We start from the raw sequence: 23,195 nt of genomic DNA, 5'->3' as shown, positions 1-23,195 counted from the left end.
CCAGGGGGCCCTAGGGTCTGGGGTGAGGTAAGGTCTCTCCTCTGCATGCCTCTCCTCTCTCTTTTCTGATCTCTACTAAACCCCAGGGGAAGCCTGCAACCCGACTCTGCAGGAGCACCTCGGGTCTGAGAGCTGAGACTCCCGTGGCAGACCCCTTCCCCCTTTAAGGGTCTGAAAGCACCAAGCAGCCCCTTGAAGGTGTGGCATTCAGGTCCCCCCCGTCCCACATGGGCAGGGGTGGGGTGGTGTGTAAGACCTGTGGTGTGTGTGTCCCCAACCAGCCCCTCAGCCCTTTGCCCCTCCTGATGTCCCTCTGGGGACCCTGGGTCTCCATTGCTCACTTCTAAGACTTCTTTTCCAAGAAGGCCTTTCTACAGTCTTCTTTTGGTGGGGAGAAGACCCACAGTTTCCCCTACGTTGGTTCTGACTCGGGTCAAGGACAAACGCTACATTTGCATGATGATCTATGCACTTTAGCCTTGTTTTCTGATGGCTACCGTCTAAGAGGGACGCCCCAGGTCTGAAGGCCTAGGCGGGGCATACCAGAGGATGCTGTCTGGGGGCCGAGGGTCCAACAGCAGAGAGATCCTGTGGTGACCTAGAGGGCCACGCTGGGGTTTTGGGCGAACACCTTTTTAGCATCTATCTCTCCTTCGACCATGTGGGGGTGGATGTCCACGTTCATGCCTGCGTCCTTGCATAGCTTGAGCAAGGTCCGAATGTTGTTCTTGGACAACCTCAGGTATCTGTGCGAGACAAGGCCAGAGAGGTCAGTTGAGCGTGGAGTCACCGTTGCTTCGAACTTTATTGAAAAGAGCTTAGATTTAAGCACTGTGGGATCTCTCACGAGAACTGGCTCTGCGGACACTTCTGGAGCTGACAGAGATCCTATAAAAGAGTGGGACACCCCACGGAGTTGGTGGGAGTTTTTATTGGTATAACTCTTTTGGAAATTAATTTGGCAACATATGTGCCAGGCACCAGCCCTATCCCCACAAGTTCCCTCCCCCCAAAACTTCCTTCATTATCTTTGACTCAGGAACTCCACTCAGGCCTTCAACTGATCCTGAGAAGAGAAGTCAATGGAATGAAAAGCTATATAAATCAAAGTGTTCACTTCGGGGTTATCAATAGCAGGTAAAGAGGAGATTCCATCAACCGAGGAGTGGTTAAGCAAATAATGGAATATCCATCTCAAGGATGCTCCTGCCTGCCTTGAAATGGTATTGGGCAGAAGCAGGTGCCCTAGGTGATGGTGATGCATGATGCCATGTAAGGAGAGAGGCAATCATCAGGGCTTCCATCACTAACAGGTGTGTGTAACCTCAGTGATGCCAAGGCCTGCACGAAATACAGAACAATGGCAATAAAAGCTGAGTAAAATTGTAGGAAAAGGGAGTATTTTCTTTTTTTTAAATTATGTTATGTTAGTCACCATACAGTACATCATTAGTTTTTGATGTAGTGTTCCATGATTCATTGTTTTCATATAACACCCAGTGCTCCATTCAGTACGTGCCCTCTTTAATACCCATCACCAGGCTAACCCATCCCCACCCCCTCCCCCCTTTAGAACCCTCAGTTTGTTTCTCAGAGTCCATCGTCTCTCATGGTTTGTCTCCCCCTCTGATCTCCCCCCCTTCATTTTTCCCTTCCTGCTATCTTCTTCTTCTTCTTCTAATATATAATGTATTATTTGTTTCAGAGGTACAGGTCTGTGATTCAACAGCCTTACACAATTCACAGTGCTCACCATAGCACATACCCTCCCCAGTGCCTATCACCCAGCCCCCCCATCCCTCCCACCCCCCATCACTCCAGCAACCCTCAGTTTGTTTCCTGAGATTAAGAATTCCTCATATCAGTGAAATCATATGATACATGGCTTTCTCTGATTGACTTATTTCGCTCAGCATAATACCCTCCAGTTCCAACCATGTCATTGCAAATGGCAAGATCTCATTCCTTTTGATGGCTGCATAATATTCCATTGTGTATATACCACCTCTTCTTTAACCATTCATCTGTTGATGGACATCTTGGCTCTTTCCACAGTTTGGCTATTGTGGACATTGCTGCTATAAACATCAGGATGCACGTACCCCTACGGATTCCTATATTTGTATCTTTGGGGTAAATACCCAGTAGTGCAATTGCTGGATCACATGGTAGCTCTATTTTCAACTGTTTGAGGAACCTCCATACTGTTTTCCAGAGGGGTTGCACCAGCTTGCATTCCCACCAACGGTGTAGGAGGGTTCCCCTTTCTCCGCATCCCTGCCAACATCTCTCTTTTCCTGACTTGTTAATTTTAGCCATTCTGACGGGTGTGAGGTGGTATCTCACTGAGGTTTTGATTTGGATTTCCCTGATGCTGAGCGATGTTGAGCACTTTTTCATGTGTCTGTTGGCCGTTTGGATGTCTTCTTTGGAAAAATGTCTGTTCATGTCTTCTGCCCATTTCTTGATTGGATCATTTGTTCTTTGGGCGTTGAGTTTGATAAGTTCTTTATAGATTTTGGATACTAGCCCTTTATCTGATATGTCATTTGCAAATATCTTCTCCCATTCTGTCAGTTGTCTTTTGGTTTAGTTGATTGTTTCTTCTGCTGTGCAAAAGCTTCTTATCTTAGTGAAGTCCCAATAGTTCATTTTTGCCCTGGCTTCCCTTGCTTTTGGCGATGTTTCTAGAAGAAGTTGCTGCGGTGGAGGTCGAAGAGGTTGCTGCCTGTGTTCTCCTTTAGGATTTTGATGGACTCCTGTCTCACGTTTAGGTCTTTCACTATTTTGAGTCTATTTTTGGGTGTGGTGTAAGGAAATGGTCCAGTTTCATTCTTCTGCATGTGGCTGTCCAATTTTCCCAACACCATTTTGTTGAAGAAACTGTCTTTTTTCCATAGGACATTCTTTCCTGCTTTGTTGAAGATTAGTTGACCATAGAGTTGAGGGCCCATTTCTGGGCTCTCTATTCTGTTCCATTGATCTGTGTGTCTGTTTCTGTGTCAGTACCATACTGTCTTGATGATGACAGCTTTGTAAAAGAGCTGGAAGTCTGGAATTGTGATGCCACCAGGTTTGCTTTTCTTTTTCAACATTCCTCTGGCTATTCGGGGTGGGAGTATTTTCTTTTAATACTATTCAAACAATTAAAAAATTAGGCCAGTGATTTAAAATCTTAGCTAAAGCCCCACAATTCTGACTTACACTGGAGAGGAACCGATCCCAATGACACTGTGTGGTCTAAAGCGTATCTCTGCCGGCATATCCTCCGAGCTCCTTATTCAACCAGCGGCTTTGACCTTGTTCCCAGCTTTAGTGTAAGGAGGTTGGTCCCCTACTCAGGTCACCTGCTGGTTGGTTACTTTGCTACAGATGATGGGGGAGGAGCTGCATATTGAAATAACCTGGGTTTTCTACCCACTGGGAATGGTCTCCTTGTCCTTCAATATCTGCCCGGTGCTTACCTGTTTTTACAGCCATCTGACACCCCACTCCCCAGCCCCATGTCTGGACCACCTTTCTCTGACAGCGCCAGGCAGGGTCTGCTCCTTCCGCTTCTGCCCAACCCAGCCCTGGAAGGTCTCACACACTTGTACATGTCAGCACTTATGAAGATCCCATGGACAATTTCATCTTTTCCTTGGATGTTTTTCTAGTGGCTCGTTGGATGCCATCTTCCCAAATATTCGTTCTCCCTCCTTGGAGGGTGGGGGCCCTGTCCAAATCTCTTTTCTGCCCACCATAAAGCCCAGGTAGGCTGTCTGTTGGCCAGAGTAAACGAGCACCACCCTGTCAAACTGAAAGCCATAGCCAAAGTCATCCATCCATGGAAAGGTCGAGCAAGAAGCCTCCTTTGGCTGGGGAGGCTACCATTCCACCCATCCATCTCTCAGTGAGCAGAGCAGGACTTTGTAATGGGATCACTTGATGCCAGGCATCTGAGGCCATCTGAAACCTACAGAGGAGCTCCCTGCTGTTCCATCTAGAAGGACATCCACATTATTCTGTTGTCTGTTTCCTCCTCTATTGAAGTTTCTGAGCCTTATCAGCCACGTCTTTACAAAAAAGCTAGCACCGGGCTTGGGAGGGGTACTTGAATTTGGGGATGGAAACCAGCAGGTCCAGATGAATAAGACAAAGAACACGGGAGAAGGAAGACCTCTGGTAAGAGCAGTAAATACCAAACGGCTTCACACTCTGTTCCTAGTGCATCCCACACGTAGAGCAGATGGCCACCGGGGATGGTGGGGAGGACCACCAACTCCACACCAGGAGTGTAGGCTCTTAGGGGGATTTCCTGTTAAATATAGGCCACAGACAATGCATTCTTTCTTTTTGGATAATATTCATGGTTTCTATTGTGAAACATATGGAAATATTGGAAGGGTGGTGCCAGTGTCCAAAGGCGTGGCATCAAAGCGGCAGCACCCAAGTGTCGTGCCCATCCCAGAGCTCGTCCACTAGTGAGGTTGCGGGGGAACCCAGTGGCTTCTGCCCTGGAACGGCCCTTCAGGACACAAAGACAGAGCCCAGTCCTGCCAGCGCCGCCCGCCCTCCCCTTGCCCATTCTCAGCCCAGGTGTCTGCAGCCGACGTTGGTGACCAAAGCCTGTCCCCCCCCCCCGCTCCCCCCTCCCCCCCCCCCCCCCCGGGCACCACGCCCCGCCCGCCAGGGCCGCTCACCGGCAGCTCAGCACCTCCTCCGGCTTCAGCATCCTCACCAGCTCCACTTTGGGCTCAGTGCTCTTCTCCATGAGACTCTTCAGCTTGCGCTCATAGGAGATCTCGGTCGTCCTGTTTATAACCCAGTCTCTCAGGAGGGTCGACTTCCGACCGCCGAAGACGGGCGTTTCCTGCAACGCGGGGTCCAGAACGCTCTGGCGGCGGTAGGGCTGGGGCCGCTGAGTCGACTCCAGCGCGATTGCGTCCTTGATGTCGAGGTCTGAAATTGGGCAGTCACCAGGGAGTTCGAGCTGGTGGAGGGGAGAGAGGACCGGCAGGAAGCGGGGGAGGCCTGCAAGACGGCCTGGGCTTCAAACAAATACCTGTTCTAAGGAGCTCTCTTCCACGCTCTTCGAGCTCTTCTCCGCATCGGTTTAATTCTCGCTTTTACCTCCCTCCTTTCTCGCTGCCTCCTCGGCTCCCTCCCTCCTGTCTTCGTCCCCTTCTCTCCATCTTCAGTCCCTCCTCACCTAAAGGGAACCTCTGCCTGGAGGAGGTAGGGGAAGCTAGGGGAAGCTATCAAAGATCAACTTTGAGACGTTCTTTTTTTTTGTTTCCCCTTTGGTTGGTTCAGATGGGGTTTTTAAAGGAAAAACAATTTATTGGATGAAAGGGGAGAAAAGTATTGCAGGCAGGAGGAACAGCATGTGCAGGTGCGAGGAACAGCATATACAGACATAGGAATAGCTTGTACAGGTGTCAGGAACAGCATGTACAGGCAGGAGGAACAGCATGTGCAGACAGGAGGAACAGCATGTACAGGCAGAAGGAACAGCCTGTGTGGGCGTGAGGAACAGCATGTACAGGCAGGAGGAACAGCATGTGCAGACAGAAGGAATAGCATGTGCAGCAGGAGGAACAGCATGTGTGCGTGTGAGGAACAGCATGTGCAGCAGGAGGAACAGCATGTGTAGGTGTGAGGAACAGCATGTACAGACAGGAAGAATAGCATGTGCAGCAGGAGGAATAGCATGTGTGGGTGTGAGGAACAGCATGTACAGACAGGAGGAAAAGCATGTGCCGCAGGAGGAACAGCACGCTCAGGCAGGAAGAACAGCATGCTCAGGCAGGAGGAACAGCATGTGCAGCAGGAAGAACAGCATGTGTGGGTGTGAGGAACAACATGTGCAGGCAAGAGGAACAGCATGTGTAGGCAGGAGGAATAGCATGTACAGGCAAGAGGAACAGCCTGTGCAGGCAAGAGGAACAGCATGTGAAGGCAGGAGGAACAGCATGTGCAGGCAAGAGGAACAGCATGCTCAGGCAGGAGGAACATCATATGCAGGCAGGAGGAACAGCATGTGTAGGCAGGAGGAACAGCATATGCAGGCAGGAGGAACATCATATGCAGGCAGGAGGAACAGGCAGGAGGAACATCATATGCAGGCAGGAAGAACAGCATGTACAGGCAAGAGAAACAGCATGTGAAGGCAAGAGGAATAGCGTGTGAAGGCAAGAGGAACAGCATGTGAAAGCAGGAGGAACAGCATGTGCAGCAGGAGGGACAGCATGCACAAAGACACAAATACATGAAATGAAATGGTGAGTGTCTGATGTTACCCAAATATGGAGTTTCTACTGAATTAAATACTGTGGGGGCTAGTGCTTGGAGGATTTAATTTTTTTTCTTCTTGCCAAGTTTACCACTAAGTATTTTATAGATTTTTACCAATGAGAATGGGATGTTTTCTTTCCATTTCCATTTCTGGAAATGGGACTAGTATAGAGAAAAGGCTATTGTATTACAATGTATTTTTTTTCTAGTTAGAATTTCTTGAGCTTTACAGATATGTAATCATGTCAGAGGAAAAATGAAGATAACTTCCTTCTAACATTTAGGAAAATTATATACTCTTCCTGACATATTGCATTTGACAGACTTTCTAACACAACGTCAATAATGATGATAGCAGTCATGCTTAATTTTGTTCCTGATTTTAATTAAAATAATGAGCATTTCATCATTTCGAATGATACTTGCCACTATTTTTGGTATGTTTATAATATTAGGAGCTTAATTCTTAGTTTCCATCAAGTTTTTATTAGTAATAATTGCTTGATTCTACTTTTTGCTTTTCTGTCATTTACTGACATGCTCATATGGTTTTTCCTTTACTTTATTGATGGAATAAATTATGTTCTTAGATATTCTGATAGTGATAACCTAACCATTCCTAACCTGCTATAAGAAATCCTATTTGTCACTAAATCCTACCCCTGAAAGTAATACTACACTATATGTGAACTAACTTGAATTTAAATAAAATCTTTTTTTAAAAGATTATTTATTTATTTATTTGACAGAGAGAGAGAGACAAGCGAGAGAGGGAACACAAGCGGGGGAGTGGGAGAGGGAGAAGCAGGCTTCCTGCTGAGCAGGGATCCCGATGCGGGGTTCGATCCCAGGACCCCGGGATCACGACCTGAGCTGAAGGCAGATGCTTAATGACTGAGCCACCCAGGCACCCCTTAAATAAAATCTTGAAAGAAAAAAAAATTTTTTTAAATAAATAAACTTCATTCTCTCAAAAAAAAAAGGGAAAAAAGAAATCCCCATTTGGTCATGGCATGTTATTAATTTCATACATTGATATATTTGCTAAAAAATTTTAATATATTTTTTACATCTATACTACTTCTTTGCAAATATTTTAATATTGTGGTTCTGATGGCTTGTTGGATTAATGCAGGAGTGTCTGTATTTTATATGGTCTGGAATAGTTGAGGTGATATTGGGATTATTCATTCTTGAAAAGGTAGATAGAACCTGGTGTGAAGCCTTTTGTCCTGGTGACTTGTTCAGTGGGAAAGTGTCAACCAGCTTTCAACTTTTACTTTAGAAATTGCTCTCTTCAACTTTATTATGTCAATTTTAATAATTTATTGTATGAGAGGAAATGATATATTTCTTCTAGGTTTTCAAATATATCAGAGAGAGGTGCATCTAGTATCTATTATAGCTCAGTTAATGTATTTCTCATCTTTGCTCATGTATTCTTTCTCATACCAAATCTTGTACACTTTTACTCTTCTTTTTTTTTTTTAACATTTTATTTATTTATTTATTTAGAGCACGAGCAGGGAGGGAGAGGGAAAGAGGGAGGGAGAGGGAGAGAATCTCAGGCAGACTCTGCTGAGCGTGGAGCCTGATATGGGGTTTGATCTCACGATCCTGAGATCATGACCTGAGCTGAAGTCAAGAATCAAATGCAAACTGAGCCACCCAGGCACCTCTTTATTCTTCTTAACAATGGTCATGAGGAGTTTATACTATTCATCACTTGCATTTTCAAAAAGCTAGCTTTGGATTTAGGACTTACCCTCTGAACTAGTTTTTATCTTGGGTTTCATTAATCCCAGCTGTTATTTAATGTATGCAAGCTCTCTCTTTCATATTAATTATTTTTCCTATCTTATTATAAATAGCACAATGCTAAATATATTCATTTTTTTCTTTTTTTGTGTGTGTGTTATAAAGACAAGAATTATTAATTTTAGTTGTTACTATAAATTTTCTTCTCAGGATAGATTTTGCCTTTGTTCTCATAAGTAAGAAACAGACTTATTTTCATGATTTTTTTTTTCTCTGATATAGGGTATTTTAGGAGTATATTTCTTAATTTCTGCCTGTTAAGTTGGGAATATCTTTTAATTTAAATTTTATTTCCAATTATTGCTTTAAGATAATGTAGGTTGCCCTAAAATTTTTACTTTTTGAAAGTTAATGTTTTCTTAGTGGTGAAGAGGCAGATGGGTTTTGTAGATATTCTTTGGCCACATAAAAATGCATTCTTTATTCAAATATGAAGTTTTGTCTATTTGACTCTAAAAGAGGTATATTAAAATCTCCCACTTTAACTGTATTTTATTAGGTTCTTCTTGCAGTTCTCAATAATTATCTATTTAGGTACTGTATCTTTTGTTGTGTGTAAGCTTATGATTATTATTTATTCTCTTTAACATTTAAAAGTATCCCTCTTTTACCTACGTGTTTCTTTTAGCCTTAATTCCACCTCATCTGTTTGCATTTCATGTTATCTTTTGGTCTATCCTTTTGCTTTCAATCTTTATATTAAACCTGATTTTAAGTGTATCTAGATTCTGACTTTTAAACCAGTTATTTCCTAGGTGTGGCTCTGTTCTCACCCAGGGCATTTTTTTTTCCTTTGTAAGTAAATCGTTCTTCCTGTAAGCCTGAAAGAGTTCATCAGCGAAGTTCAGGAATTTTACTGGGATATGTCTAGGGGGAATGACTCTAGATCCCCCACAGTTATATAAATGGAGGAACAGCTTCCTGGAAAGAGGCTGTGATTTGCCCAAGGTCTCATATAAATTAGGGGCTAAACTGGGACTCTGTATGCCCAGTTTGGTGCTCTGGACTGACAGCAGGTCCTTGGCCAGGGAGCCTTAGCCCTGGCCTTAGCAGCCCCTATTTATGCCTAGTGGGAATTGGTGCTATGTTCCAGAAGAAACATGAGCTGCATATCCTCATCAGCACAAATGGGAAATCCCTTGTAGAAAGAACCATAGCCTTTTCTGAGATATCCGAGCACCCTCTGGGTCAAGGTAGGTCTCATGTAGGAAAAAAGAGTCGTCATATAATGGCAATGATAATTAAACATATGAACTAATGTTTAGTGAGTGACTTATGTGCCAGGCAGTGTTCAAGGATCTTTACAGGGAGGGAGGCGCTAGAGTCTCACAACCATAGCGTGCCCATTTAACAAATGAGAAAGTTGAGGATCAGAGAGAATAAGTCATGTGCCAAAGATGCCAGGGCTAACTGGTGGTGGATCCAGGAAAATGTGAGCCTAGGTTGCTGGTCCCTTTTTCTGGGGGATGGTCCCTGGCTACCATCTGGGCACCCATCCTGGCTACCATCTGGGCAAAAATGTGTGTGTGACTGAAGAGGTAAGTTCAATTTCTAGAGGGCTGTGTTTGGGACTCACGGGGCTTACTCTGTACTCATGGAAACAGAGGGTGATCATTGCCCTCCAGACCTCTGCATTAGGGATGCACTCCTGCGCTGCATCTACAGAATGCCCTGGGCATAGGTGCCCAGGGCGAGAGAGCCAAGTGAATGCCCCTTTTCTAGTCTAGCTGCTCAAACTTTGCCAAGATTTACTTTGGAAACGTGTTCCAGGGGCACCTGGGTGGCTAGTTGTTAAGTGTCTGCCTTCGGCTCAGTTCATGATCCCAGGGTCCTGGGATCGAGCCTCGCGTCAGGCTCCCTGCTCAGCAGGAAGCCTGCTTCTCCCTCTCCCACTCCCCCTGACTGTGTTCCTGTTCTCGCTGGGTCTCTCTCTCTCTCTGTCAGATAAATAAATAAAAATAAATAAAATCTAAAAAAAAAAAAAAAGAAATGTGTTCCAATTGCTTTCCTAGGGTCTTTTGCTGGCCCAACGCTGAAGTGACCTTTTACAAATTCAAAACCAACTTGGTGGCCCTCGGAGGAGGGGCAGGGGAGTGATGAAAGAGGAGGGGGAAACAGAAAAAGCTGTTCTCAGGGAATTCAAGGGAGGAGAGGCCGTGGGGAGAGGGAAGTGGTCCATGGTACACAGCATCTATGTGCAGCAGGCTGATGTCAGGGTGGTGGTCAGTGGCGGGATGGACGTGGCATTTCAGCTGGTAAGAGGAGTGAATGGGAGCTTTTGTGAACATGAGGAGAGGGGACAGAGATGAAAAGTTCAGCTTTGAAAAGCACTGTGCTCCACATTGGGGATGTAATTGCTGTTTTCAATTAGCTTTGGGGTTCTGGAGCTGGAGACAGTTACCTGTCCCTCATGGGGGACATACCGTGTTTGACAGGTTTTGATCCTGTGACCATCACAACACTACAAATGTGGACGAGTGGGATTTGTTGTGTCTCTACAGACCAAGTGGTCACATCAGTGGTGTGTCTGATGGTCATTCCTCACAGACTCTTGCTTGCTGGATCACACAGAAACATAACGTCAGGAGTGCAAAGAGCTCACTCTGCTGCTAGGAAAACCAGGACACTGATGATTCAGGTACTGAGTGGGGCTGGGGAGGCCGGAATCAGAAGTCCTGGTCTAGAATACCCTTCCTTGATCCATGTGTATCTCTACTTGGACTCCTGCCACAGCCCTCAACTGGCCCCATGCCCTTCCTAGGGGCTGCTTTGTCTTGAACTTGACTCCAAAACCAGATCCTGCCCACTCATGTTAGGCCTCTGGCTGTCCTGCACAGGAAGCTCCCCTTGCTGTGCTCAGACTCAGCCCTGACCCAGTTCCTGGGTGCCACACTTGGATGTCCAGGTGGTTCCTGGGTGCCTCTGAGCACCTGCCGCAGTGGAGCACCTGCTGCCTCCCAGTGGCCATTTGTTGTATTACGTTAGGTAGGAAAAAAGGTCCCCTCTTTGTACAGGGTGGATTTTTGTCTTGGGGGTGGGGGGTGGGGGGCAGGGGGACTGCAGAGAACCGAAGAACTGCTAAGTCAGTCTGCCCTGCTGGCATTTTTGTGCAGTTTTATGAAAAGGATTATTTAATCAGCTGGTATGTGAGTTTCTCTTAGGGAAGGAACTGCCTTTGTTTAGGAAAATATCTTGATAGACTCCTTTTGAGTGTGGACTAAGACAGCGAAACAAAGGAAAGTAAGTGATCCTTCCAGGTAACAAACCAATGGGAATTGTGGGGTGAGGACAGCACAGGATGGAGGAGAGGGGAGAAGACAGAGAGGGGAAGAGGTGATCATTGCCCTCCAGACCTCCAGGCCCAAGACTAGAGTGAGACCAGCCAAGTGCCCAGGGGGGCAAAATTTAAGGAGGTGCTCACTCTCAGGCTCATGCAAGTGCAGAGTCAGTACTAGAGAGTGAGTGCCTCCCATGTTCTGGGTGCCTGGCTGGGCTCATTCTATCCAGTGCAGGGGTGAGCAAGACAGCTGGAGGGGACTCCCTGCAGGCAAATACATCCAAGGACCATCTCCTGGTGGCAGGGGACCAAGGATTTGGAAGAAAACCCCCCTTAAGGGGGTTTTGTAATCAACTTCTGTTTTGTTTTCTGTATAATTCTGTCAAATTCTTTCCCTCCGTTTCCCCAAACCTTCAGTAAAGTCTGTTTACACACAAAGGCTTCATGTGAGAGGTTTGGGGGAAAATGAAGGAAACAGAGCTGTGCTCTGTGTCTGTGTGCAGTGGCAAGGAAAAGGGAGAAGGGAGCAACTACTGGAATCGAGATCTGCAGATGCTCAGGGGCTCAACAGAACTTGGACTTCGGAGCCAGAATTGCATCAGGAGTCACAGAAGACTTGGGAAAGGTGTAGGGCCTCCCATGGGGCATATGTCAATCTATCTAATATCTCTGTCTCTATCTCTATCCCTGTCTGTATCCATATCCACATCCATATCTATATCTATAAACTTTTTATTTTGGAGTAAGTTTAGATTTGCAGAAGGGTTGCCAAGATGGTATCAAGAGCTCCCGGGCACTGCTCGCTCAGTTTCCCCGAATGTTAGCATCTTACACAAGCAGGGCACATTTGTCAAAACTCAGAAATTAACATTGGCACATAACAGTTTTTTTTTTTTTTTTTGGATTTTGCCAGTTTTCCCACTGAAGTGTTGTAGGATTCAGTCCAGGATCCTGCATGGCATTTAGAGCCAATCATATTTAAATCTGACAGGCAAGTGAGCACAGTTTGGTTTCAGTGGCTTTGGTGTATTAAATGAGAAGGGGGAAAAGGACGTTTTGCTGGGCACAATGGGAGCAGTTTTGTGCAGGAGAACTGGCAGCCCCTGCTCGAAAGCTTTTGCCCACTCCTCCTTTGGACTAATTGGAATCCCTTCCACCTTTCTTTGACCACACACCTCCTTTCTAAGAAGCCAGGCGCAATAAACGCAACTGGTTTTCCAACACCATGGCACAGCCCACCTGAGCATTTTAGCAATTTTTTTTTCTTAGAAATAGCTACTTGCCACCATTTATTGAGCACCTAGTCTGTATCAGGTTACATGCTTTATATGCCTTGTCTCACTGAAACTCGACCGGGAGGCAAGTCATGCTATTGTCCCATTTTATAGATGTGAAAACTGAACCTGAGAGATGAAGTGGCTGGCTCACCCCGGATTACACAACTCTGAGTTCACTACAGAGTGGTGGAGCCAAGGTTCGAACCCAGGGCCCAACCCTGGGAACCGGAGATCACGCATAACTTAAGCCTACCTCTTCTCGGGTGTGAGCCACACCTGGCAGATTTCGGGCCAGCAGGTGTGGTACCTCGTGTGCTACACTGACGTTGTCACGGTACCTAATTAGACAATTTGGAGCTGGCGAGGTTGCTCTCACCAGCTTTAGGGGCTTTAGGAACCGGGGGGGCACATCCTGCTGCATCTTGAGAAGCCCCAGGTGTGGGCGGAGCCTAGACATGCACCTGCGGGCCATCTGGGTCACAGCCAGACATGCACAGCTGCCGGGGCTGAGGACAGCTTCCCATCCCTCTGAGGGGCGGCGATTATGGAGGACGGTCTGGAACCCCAGGACCAAGATGCTTCCCTTACCGGATTTCCTGGGCCCATCCTTGGTGTATTTGCTGGAAACGATGCTGAGGCGTTTTCCCTTTGGGTCCACGGCGTTCTTGGCGCTTTGCTTTGAGGGCTTGGAGGGGCGCGGGAGAGAAGTTAAATCACGAGGAACAGTTCTTGGCATGGCCTCCTCCGCCCCCAAAATGAGTTGATTTCAAGGGTTTGCTGAAAGGCAGGCAAAGGGGCCAAAGGAGAGGCCGCTCTGGGCCCTGGGGCGGGTGAGGGGAGCAACGATGGTGGCTGGTGGCTGCTCAGCCGCTCCTCACTTTTGGTCCCAGCTATCTCAGAGGGAGGCACCACCACAGAAGCCGCAGCCCTCAGGGGGCAGGGAGGCCCGGGGGTTCTCATCTCTCAGCCCTCATTCCTGAACGGTGGCGGTGGGGGGCGGTGAGAGGAGGAAGACAGGCACCTGGGAAGAAGGACCCTCTACAGGAGTGCCAGGCTCCACCGGGCCGGCCAGCGTGTGGGGTGGGGGCTGGTGATTCCTTTGGGTGTTAGTATGGGGCAGGAGTGGATTTTAGAGCCTTAAATTTAGAAAATGTAGCCAGGCACTGCGCAGGAGCAGAGGGGGTGCCCCTCCTTAAGGCGGAGAGCCTGCCTTACCTGGTTGGCAAACGCCACCTGACGGTTCCCTCTCTGCTGTTTCAGGAGGTTTTGGTCTTTCTTTCCTTCCTTCCCATTTGTTTTAGGGGCCATTATCCCCTTGGGTTTCTACTTGAAACGACAGAGAGGATTGCCCTGTGACTGCCTGGTGGGCAGAAGCCACCCGCTACCCCACAGAGGGGCGGCGCCCTGGCGAGCGGGCTGCCCCCTCCCCACCTCCAGATTTGGCCCCCACTCTGGCACTTCTGTCCCCCCCACAATTGTCCTTCTGCCTCCAGACACACCCTGGTGTAATGTCACACTGCTCCCAGAACAACCTTCTAAACGTCAGGTCTGACCGTCCCTCCCAACCTCAGAACCCACAAGGAGCTCCCTATTACCGTCTACACAAGGGCCCCTCTCCCCAGCCTGGTAGGAATTCCTTCCGGCCCCCAAGTGGCCTGGGTAGCTGTGACTCCCCAACCAGGGCCTCTAGGCTGAAACCACAGGAAGGCTGCCCTTTCTCGGAGTCCAGCCAGGACACTCCCTCTGTCCCCAGAGCTCTCTCGTCTCCCAAGCTCTCCCCATCCTGTCTGTCATCACAGTTCATCCTGCCTTTCTCTTTCCTTGGGTGCTCCCCGTGGCATATGTGGACTTTCTTGTGCGCCTGCCTGGCCCCAGGCAGGCAGGGAGGATGCATTCATTAGCGATCTCCAGGGTCCAGCGAGGAGGGGCCCACAGAGGGGCCCCCAGGCCACTTGACCAGGGGTGGGGGTGCTGAAACACCTCAAGGAAAGCTGAATCGACTGGGTCTCCACTTGCAGTGTGCTGCTTGTGGTTGTGGGGGCATGGCGGCTGGGATTGGTCTGCAGGCCAGACGCCTGGTAGGGATCCTGCTCGATTGCTTGCTGGCTGAGCAACCGGGGCTTGGTTTCTTCTTCTGAAGATGGAGGGAAGAGTAGGATCTATCTCCTAGGGTTATTTTGAGAAACTAATGAACCCCTGTGCAGATGCCAGGAGAAGGGAGAGGAGGCCACAGACAGCCCCCCTCCAACCGTCTACACCAAAGGGCGCCCCCCCACCACCTGTGCTGTCTGAGACCTGCCATGGAATCACAGGAGCTTCTTTTAAAATCCAGCTACCTCTGGGAAGGATAATGATGCTTTAAGATTTCATTGTATTTTCTATTTTTTTAAAGATTTCAAAATTTTAATTTATTTGAGAGAGAGAGAGCTCAAGACCGCAAGAGCGGGGGGAGGGAGAAGCGGACTCCCCGCTGAGCAGGGAGCCCAATGCAGGGCTCCATCCCGGGGCCCTGGGATCATGACCTGAGCCCAAGGCAGAGGTTTAACTGACGGAGCCACCCAGGTGCCCCTTCATTGTATTTCCAATTTAAATTTGTTCCTTTCCTGAGTCCAAAATTATTTCCAGTAAAAGCCACATTAAAGGTAAAGCTGTGAAAACATTATTAGAATATGATCTTCATGAGAAGAGATGCATATTAATCATAGAAGTGAATCTAGATTTCTGTGATTGATATTGAGTTCTGAGCGACCCAGCAGTTGAAATGGGAGGCAGGCGGTAGCCTTTCCATAAATCATTAGCACCTGGATGTAAAATATGTTTATCAGATGTGTTTTGGTATGTTTGATGGAACTGGCACTCCAGATCTTTCTGAATATAAATGATAAGTAAGCATATACACAGATGGGAACTCTTTGGAAAGGCAGGGGGCACTGCAGTGGTCAGAGCAGAGAAAGTGGAGGTGACTATGGAAAGTTGACCTGACAAAGCTCCTGAGCTTGAGAACAGGATAAATCTGACTTGGAGCCCTGGCTTGGCCCTTCATTAATTCTGTGAGCTCAAGGACATGACTTCTCTGCCCCTCACTCAGCTTCCTTATTACCTCCCGTGAGCTGGGGGGTAAGAATGATGCCTCCCCTGTAGGCCCTGCTGGGAGCTGTTGACAAGATAATTCATGTGTGATGCTGAGCACAGGGCCTGGCACATGGTAAATGCTTAATAAACATTAGCATTGTCATTAGTGATGCCATTTTTCACTCATTTTTCTTTGGGGGCTGGGGAATTCAAGATCAGGTGGTATCCTCTACAGAGACCACTTTCTAAGGACATGGCTTGATTTTCCCCATAGATGATGGGCCTGGGGGATTTCTGGGAGAAACTGAGACAAAACTGGTTGCCATAGTTCCTGGAGAAAGAGGGAAGGGTGGTGCTATAGACTAAATGTTTGTGTCCCCTCCCACCCCAATTCCTATGTTGAAATTCTAACTTGCAATGTGATGGTATTAGGAGGGGAGTTTTTGGGAGGTGATTAGATCATGAGGGTGGAGCCTTTGCGAATGGGATTAGTGACCTTATGAAAGAGACCATAGAGAGGTCTCCCCTCTCTTCCTTCCTGTGAGGACACAGCAAGAAGGTGGCCATCTATGAAGAAGGAGGTGGGCCCTAATGAGACACCAAATCTGCCAGCACCTTGATCTTGGGCTTCCTAGCCTCTAAACTGGGAGAAATTAATTTCTGCTGTTCATAAGCCACCCAATCTATGGTATTCTGTTACAGCAGCCCCAAAGGACTAAGACCTGTGGATGGGAACTAGTTGTGATACAGGGTAGAAAGGAGGAGGTATGTTAGTAGGGGTCCCAGTGGGATAGTAGCATTGGAGACTGAATGCCCTTTGACCCTAGAGCCATCGTCAGGAAGGAAGTGTCTGGGGACAGTGGGGAGGACCCATTCTGCCACCACCGAGATCTTAGAAGTTATTGCCCCTAAGTTCTTCTGGAACCTGATCAAGACAGCCTTAATGCTCCCCTCATCTTGATTAAACTCCTGATAGGTTCCTTCCTGGCTCTAGGCCCGTGACCTCTCTTTTCTTTTCTTTTTTTTTAAAAGATCTTATTTATTTATTTGACAGAGAGAGACACAGCGAGAGAGGGAACACAAGCAGGGGGAGTGGGAGAGGGAGAAGCAGGCTTCCCTGGAGCAGGGAGCCCAATGCGGGGCTCGATCCCATGACCCCGGGATCATGACCTGAGCCGAAGGCAGATGCTTAACGACTGAGCCACCCAGGTGCCCCTCTTTTCTTTAAAAAAAAAAAAAACCTGGCACTTGTAAATTCTTTTCCTGCCCCTTTGAGATGTAAATCTTCTCCTAGCCTCTTGCTAGTTTTATAATCCAGGAACCTTTTTTTTCTCAAGGACCAGGGAGCCATCCCTTTGAAATGTAATCATCAGGGGGCGTCTGGGTGGCTCCGTCGGTTAAGGGTTAAGCATCTGCCTTCCACTCAGGTCATGATCTTGGGGGTCCTGGGATCAAGCCTTCATGTCGTCGGGCTCTCTGCTCATGGGGGAGTCTGTTTCTCCCTCTCCCTCTGACCCTCCCTCTGCTCATGCTCTCTCTCAAATAAATAAATAAATAAATAAAACATTAAAAAAAAAAAAAGAAATGTAATCATCCAGAAAGGTAGCACCCCGTCCTCCCAGTCTCTGTGGGAAAGTAGGAGCCTAACTACTTGAGTGAAAATTGGCAAACACAGCCGGCCTAACCACATGGACAACTTCCCCTCTCTCCCGGAGGATTTTTCTACTAGTTCACTCCCTTGCTTTAAAACTCCTCCCACCTTCTGTTTTCTGGGAGTCAAGTTCTGTCTCTCCCCTGCTGGAGTAGTCTTGAGTTCAGCTGCCTTGCAGTTTTGCTGGAACAGCCCATACTTGGAGAGCACGTACTTGCTTTTGCTTCCCCTGCCTCCGCTCCAGCCACTCCAGCACCCGCGTAAGGTCGGACATCCGCCTCTCCTCGGCCGTCCTCCACGTGGACTTCCTCTCAGTGGGCATTGCATCCTTTAGGTGCTCTGATTCCTCTGTCATTTTGGAGTCCTGGTTGTGCGCTGGGTGGGAAGGTGGCGCACTTTGGCTTTGTTGATCCCTCTGTCTCTAGTAGCTGGCCTGGAGAACTTCAGTTGGCAGGGTGTGGCCTTTAGGAGGTGGACATAAGGCAGAGGTAGGCCAGCAGCTGGGATGTTGGCCTCCAAGGGTGGGAGGTCTGCAGGGTGATTGTGAGGTCACTGTCAGGCTGGCCTGTGGGGGCAGAGTGGGGTGCAACATCAGCTTCTGCACACGGCCACAGCCCCTCTGTAGGCACTGTCCCTTGTCTGGACCCCCCCACGGCCTCCCTTATGGGCTCTCCATCTCCACTTCCATAGAGCTCTTAAACAAAGGTCACATAGCTCCCTTTCTCAAAAAACTTTAGTGGCTCCCTGCAGCCAATAAAAAATCTAAATTCCTTAGTTTGGTATCCAGGCCTTCTACAATGTACTCTAATTAGAATAAAGTTTTTATAGCCTCAATAACTTTTATGTTCACTGAACAGATAGTTATCAGATACCTACTATGTACCAGGCATGGTCCTGGGGACATAATGCAAAATAACATAGCTGGACCTCCTAAAACAGATGGGCTAGTGGGAAAGACAAAGCAGCAGTCAAATTACTCTATGAATCCATAATGGCAAGTGAAAATGAGGGCTCTGAAGGAAAGAAATGTAATTCTGAAGTAGACAAAACAAAAGAACTAGATTTGGATGGGGGTGAGGGGGTCACCACTCAAGCTAGGAGCTAAAGGGTAAGTAGGTCTCAGTGGAGCTCTGGAACAGAGGGATGAGCATGTGCAAAGGCCCTGTGGCAGGATGAAAGCACAGCAGACTTGAGGACTAACAGAAGGGCAAAGTCTAGAGTCCCGTAGTGAGAAATGATGCTGGTGAGGTGGGCAAAGACCAGACAAGACAGGACCTTAGAAGTCACAGGTTTGCTCAAATTGGGAAAGGGGAAAACAAAGGGATTTAAAAAGAGGGGAAGGAGTGGTATGATCAAGCTTCCTTTTTGTTTCAGTAAACTTTTATTGAAGGAAACTATCTATACAGAAATGTGCCAGAATCACCAGTGAAGACACCTGTGTAACCAGTGTCCTCAGAACTCCTCCTGATGGCTCCTGCTGGTCACGGTCGCCCTCCAAGAGTAAACACTATCTTAACTTCTAATCTCATAGGTTTGTTTTGTCTGTTAGAGTTTTATATAAATGGAATTATATACATGTAGTCTTTTGTATCTGGCTTCATTCATTTTACAAATATATTTGCAGGGTTTTAGCAATGAATTCTACCAGTCTTTGTGCATGTGGAAATGTCTATATTTTACCTTCATTTTTGGAGAAAGATTTGCTGGATAGTAGAATTCTTGGTTAACAACAATCCCCTCCCTCCCAGCATTCTGTATATAGCATTTCCCTGCCTTCTGCTCTCCATTGTTTTGAATGGGAAGTGAGCTGTTAATCATATTGTCACTCCCCTGTACATGTGAGTCATTTTTCTTTTGCTGAATTTTTCTGTCTATTGTCTTTTAAATGTTTACTATGGGGCACCTGGGTGGCTCATTTGGTTAAGACTCTGCCTCCAGCTCAGGTCATGATCCCAGGGTCCTGGGATCGAGTCCCACATCAGGCTGCCTGCTCAGTGGTGGGTCTGCTTCTCCCTCTCCTTCTGCCCTTCCGCTCTGCTCATGCCTCTCTCTCTCTCAAAATAAATAAATAATATCTTAAAAAATGTTTACTATGGTGTGTCTGGGTGTTGATCTCTTTGTATTAATTCTCCTTGAGGCTTGTTGAACTTTTGGGATATGTATTTAATGTTTTCTATCAGATTCTGGAAGATTTTGGCTATTGTTTTTCCCATTATTTTTTTCTGTTTCTTTCTCTTTCTATTTCTGGGACCCTCATTACACATCTGTTGACATGCTTAACGTTATCCCACTGGGCTCTAAAGTTGTCTTTTTTTTTAAGATGTATTTTTTAATTTACTTGAGAGAGAGTGTGAGTATGAGTCAGGGGAGGGGCAGGGGGAGAGAATCTTCAAGCAGACTCCCCACTGAGTGTGGACCCCCCCCGCAACTTGGGGCTTCATCTCACGACCCCGAGATTATGACCTGAGCTGAAACCAAGAGTAGGTCGCTCAACTGACTGAGCCACCCAGGCACCCCTGGGCTCTGAAGTTTTGTTCATTTTTCTTCAATCATTCCCCTGTTCTTAGATTGGATAATTTCTATCAACCTTTCTCCAAGTTTGCTAATTCTTTCCTCAGCCATATATAATTTTTTATTGAATCTTTATGGTACAATTTTCATTTCAATTGTACTTTTCAACCCCAGAATTTCCCTTTTTTTAAAAAATAATTTTTGTCTCCTTATTTAGAATTTCTGTTGATTCATTGTTGTCATACTTTCATTTAACATTTTAAACATCATTTATTTTAGTTCTTTGGCCATATTTATAGTAGCTATTTGAGGTCTTTGCTAAATCCAACATCTGGGAATGCTCAGAGACAGTGTCTACTGACAGATGTTTTCCTGAGCACGTGCCAGATTTTCCTGTTTCTTTGCATATCTTGTAATTTGTTTGTTGAAAACTGGACATTAAAAAAATATTGTAGCAACTTTGGATTCTGATTCCTGCCAGGTTTATCATTGCTGCTTTTTTTTCCCATGTGTTTATTTGTGTAATAACTTACCCAGGCTCTATGAATCAGACAATTCCAGTCTGGGAATCCTGTCTTCCTAATGATGTGAAACCACTGAAGTTTCCAATTAAATTTTTGGTATTTTTGTTTTTATATTAAGTCTGGCTTCCTAAGCATTGTTTCCGTGTCCGCATGTCTGAGTGGACTGAGATTGTGCTCAAATATGCAAATGAGTAAACTGTCTGTCCTCTGGAATCTGTGTGTGGGTAGGGGAGCTGTGTCAGTTATCCTATTGCAGCATAACAAATCATCCCAAAGCTTAGTGGCTTCAAACAAAAACATTTATTTTTGCACAGTTTCCATGGGTCAGAATTCTGGTCAGGGTGTTGGCCAGGTTGCAGTCATCTGAAGGCTTGACTGGGGCAGGGTCTACCTCCAAGTTCCTGATCTGGTTGTTGGCAGGACTGGGTTGCTTGCAGGTCATTGAACTGAGTTTATCCTTCACTGGTGTTGGCAGAAGGCCACCTTCAGTTTCTTGTGACCTACAACTCTCCATAGGGAAGCCCGCAACATGGCAGCTTGCTTCATCAGAGTAGCAAGGGAGAAGAACCAGAGAGAGAATGAGGGCAAGGCAGAGGTCATTCTTTTATAACCTAGCCTCGGAAGTGACACCCATCACCTCTGCCATGTTCAGTTTATTAGAAGTGGGCCACTATGTGCAGGCCTCACCCAAAGTGAGGATCACATAAGGATCCTAGGAAATGAGGATCACTCGGAGACATTTTAGAAGCAGCTGATAGCAAGAGCACGCTCAAAATTCAGGCCATTTTCATGTGTTTCCTATGGTTTACTTTCTGCTGGATTCCTTCTCATCTTTGCACCCATGCACAGCTTAGGGGTTGGCCAGGAGTGTGTGGCTGGATGGGGTCTTCTCTAATTTCCAGAGAGCATGCATGTAGCTTTAGCCAGGGATAAATTTGCCCAACCACAACTGGCAACCTCAGTCTGCTGGAGCTGTTGGCCCTCCTGATTTTCTGCCTTGGAGATTTTCATTTAAACCTACGAGGCTGCCAAGTGTGGGTGCTGCTTACTGCCCCAGATCCAGAGCAGAGAAAATTCTCCACACTAGTGGAAGCTCTCTGCTGGGAGCTGGGAGGGGAGAATGGGAGCAGCTTTAGGGGAGAATGCCACAGATTCTCACTGTTATTGCCCAAATTTCTAGCTTTCAAGCACAAATACTGCTCCCATTGTGGTATGCCTCTGGTTGATATCCAGAGTGCTACATGGCTGTTTTGATCAATTTTGTCCAGCTTTATAATTGCTTTTAGGGAAGAGGATTTACTATGTCCCTTCTCAGCCACAGGCAGAGGTCCCCTGCCAATATACCCTTTATATATTTTGTAAGACCCTTTTTGCTATCATAACATAAAATCAAATATAACAGCCTATATGCATACATGTTTTTTAAAATTTACTGTAATCCCCCTAATATAAAGGAGAAATTTTTAAAAAATATACAGTCTCCCTTTGGGTCTATCTCAATATTTTAATTCTTGGTCACAACTAAAGTAGAAGGCAATCCTCCAAGTTTTCCAAATGCCTCTTAGGGAATGGAACAACCCCACTAAGAACCAGTGACATAATTAATTGTAATCAATCAAGGGTGGTTGGGATGGGTGGGAGAAATATAGAGTCACATGGTCTGTCTCCATGAAGCAGGGGCTGTGGGGGGGGGGTGTGGGAGGCAATGATAAATAGGCATCAATATCATTTTAAGAGACTGGAGGTCAGGACACCCAGGACACCCAAGACCCAGAGGATCATCTCATGGGACAGGAGAAAGTTCAAATCAGGGAATAGTTATGGATGTGTCTCTGGAGCCTAGCAGTGTGCTGGGCAGTGAGGGAGGGGGACACAGAAATCAAGTAGAATCAGTCCCTGCCTTCATGGAGCTTATTGTTTCCTTGGGGAGACACCTGCAAAGCCTAGTGGGCACAGTCTTATCTCCCAAGAGCCCTCCACGCTACCCCTTGTGGTTTGGGTGAGTAAACACCACTCCAGTGTGAGAGAAGGGATCGGGTTGGTGAAGGCCAATCAATACCCTGCATTCCCCAGGCTGGATGATTGAAGCAAGAGGGGCCCAATCGGCATAGAATTGGGAGCTTCTGCTGGGAATGTGAGGAAAAGCCTCCCCTGTGAATGGTGGGGGCATTTGGATGTGAAGCCCAGAATGGCGGGGGGTCATGTTGCTCTGATGAGGGAGGGAAGCTATGGCGAACATGAAAGCCATTCAAAGAGCAAGGGAGAGCCAAGGGACTCACCGACAAACTGAGCCAGTGTCTGAGCTTTTCAGACCTTTAATGAGCCTCAGTTGTGTTTTCTCTTACGTGCAATACAAACCTTTCGTGTGATAGAAATAGCTAATATAGGGGAGATGGTAAGGGTACAGGGGTGACATCACAACAATGTGCTGCTGGAGCACAAGGGAGGGCACGGTGAAGTCTGCCGGCGGTGGGGGTGGGGGCTGTCAGAGGACACTCGGCCGAGAGCGCAGTGGAGCTGGGTCTTGAAGGAATGAGAGGCTCCGGCAACAGGGAATCCCATTTCACCTGGGGGGAACGGCAGCTGCCAAGGCATGCAGGTGTGCAGGGAGGAGGAAACAGCCTGTGCGTCTAAAGGGTGGAGGCATGGGGACAGGGAGTGGAGAATTAGCGCAGAGCCAGAGAACAAAGGTGTTGAAATGCTTTGCTGCTTTAGAGAGCTCGTTCATGTGGGCGCCTGGGTGGCTCAGTTGGTTAAGCGTCTGCCTTTGGCTCAGGTCATGATCCCGG

The 23,195-nt window shown here is 47.1% G+C and overlaps 1 protein-coding gene across 1 annotated transcript; it reads right to left on the bottom strand.

Annotated features, from left to right (window-relative positions):
- Window positions 1-598: 598 nt before the first annotated feature.
- Window positions 599-17,801, bottom strand: CUNH16orf78 (chromosome unknown C16orf78 homolog). The gene is made up of 5 exons (XM_088027112.1): window positions 17,571-17,801; window positions 13,864-13,971; window positions 13,237-13,333; window positions 4,683-4,941; window positions 599-746 (listed from the first exon to the last, which is right to left on the bottom strand). The coding sequence occupies exons 1-5, from the start codon at window positions 17,724-17,726 to the stop codon at window positions 599-601; spliced, it is 768 nt and encodes a 255-aa protein (XP_087883238.1). The 5' UTR covers window positions 17,727-17,801.
- Between the last annotated feature and the right edge of the window lie 5,394 nt (window positions 17,802-23,195).

This window comes from Eumetopias jubatus, unplaced genomic scaffold, assembly GCF_037043125.1.
Source record: "Eumetopias jubatus isolate StellerSeaLion01/CBP00866 unplaced genomic scaffold, mEumJub1_p1.0 scaffold_10, whole genome shotgun sequence".
NCBI classification, from domain to species: Eukaryota; Metazoa; Chordata; class Mammalia; order Carnivora; family Otariidae; genus Eumetopias; species Eumetopias jubatus.
This window is presented reverse-complemented; position numbering and strand designations above follow the sequence as displayed.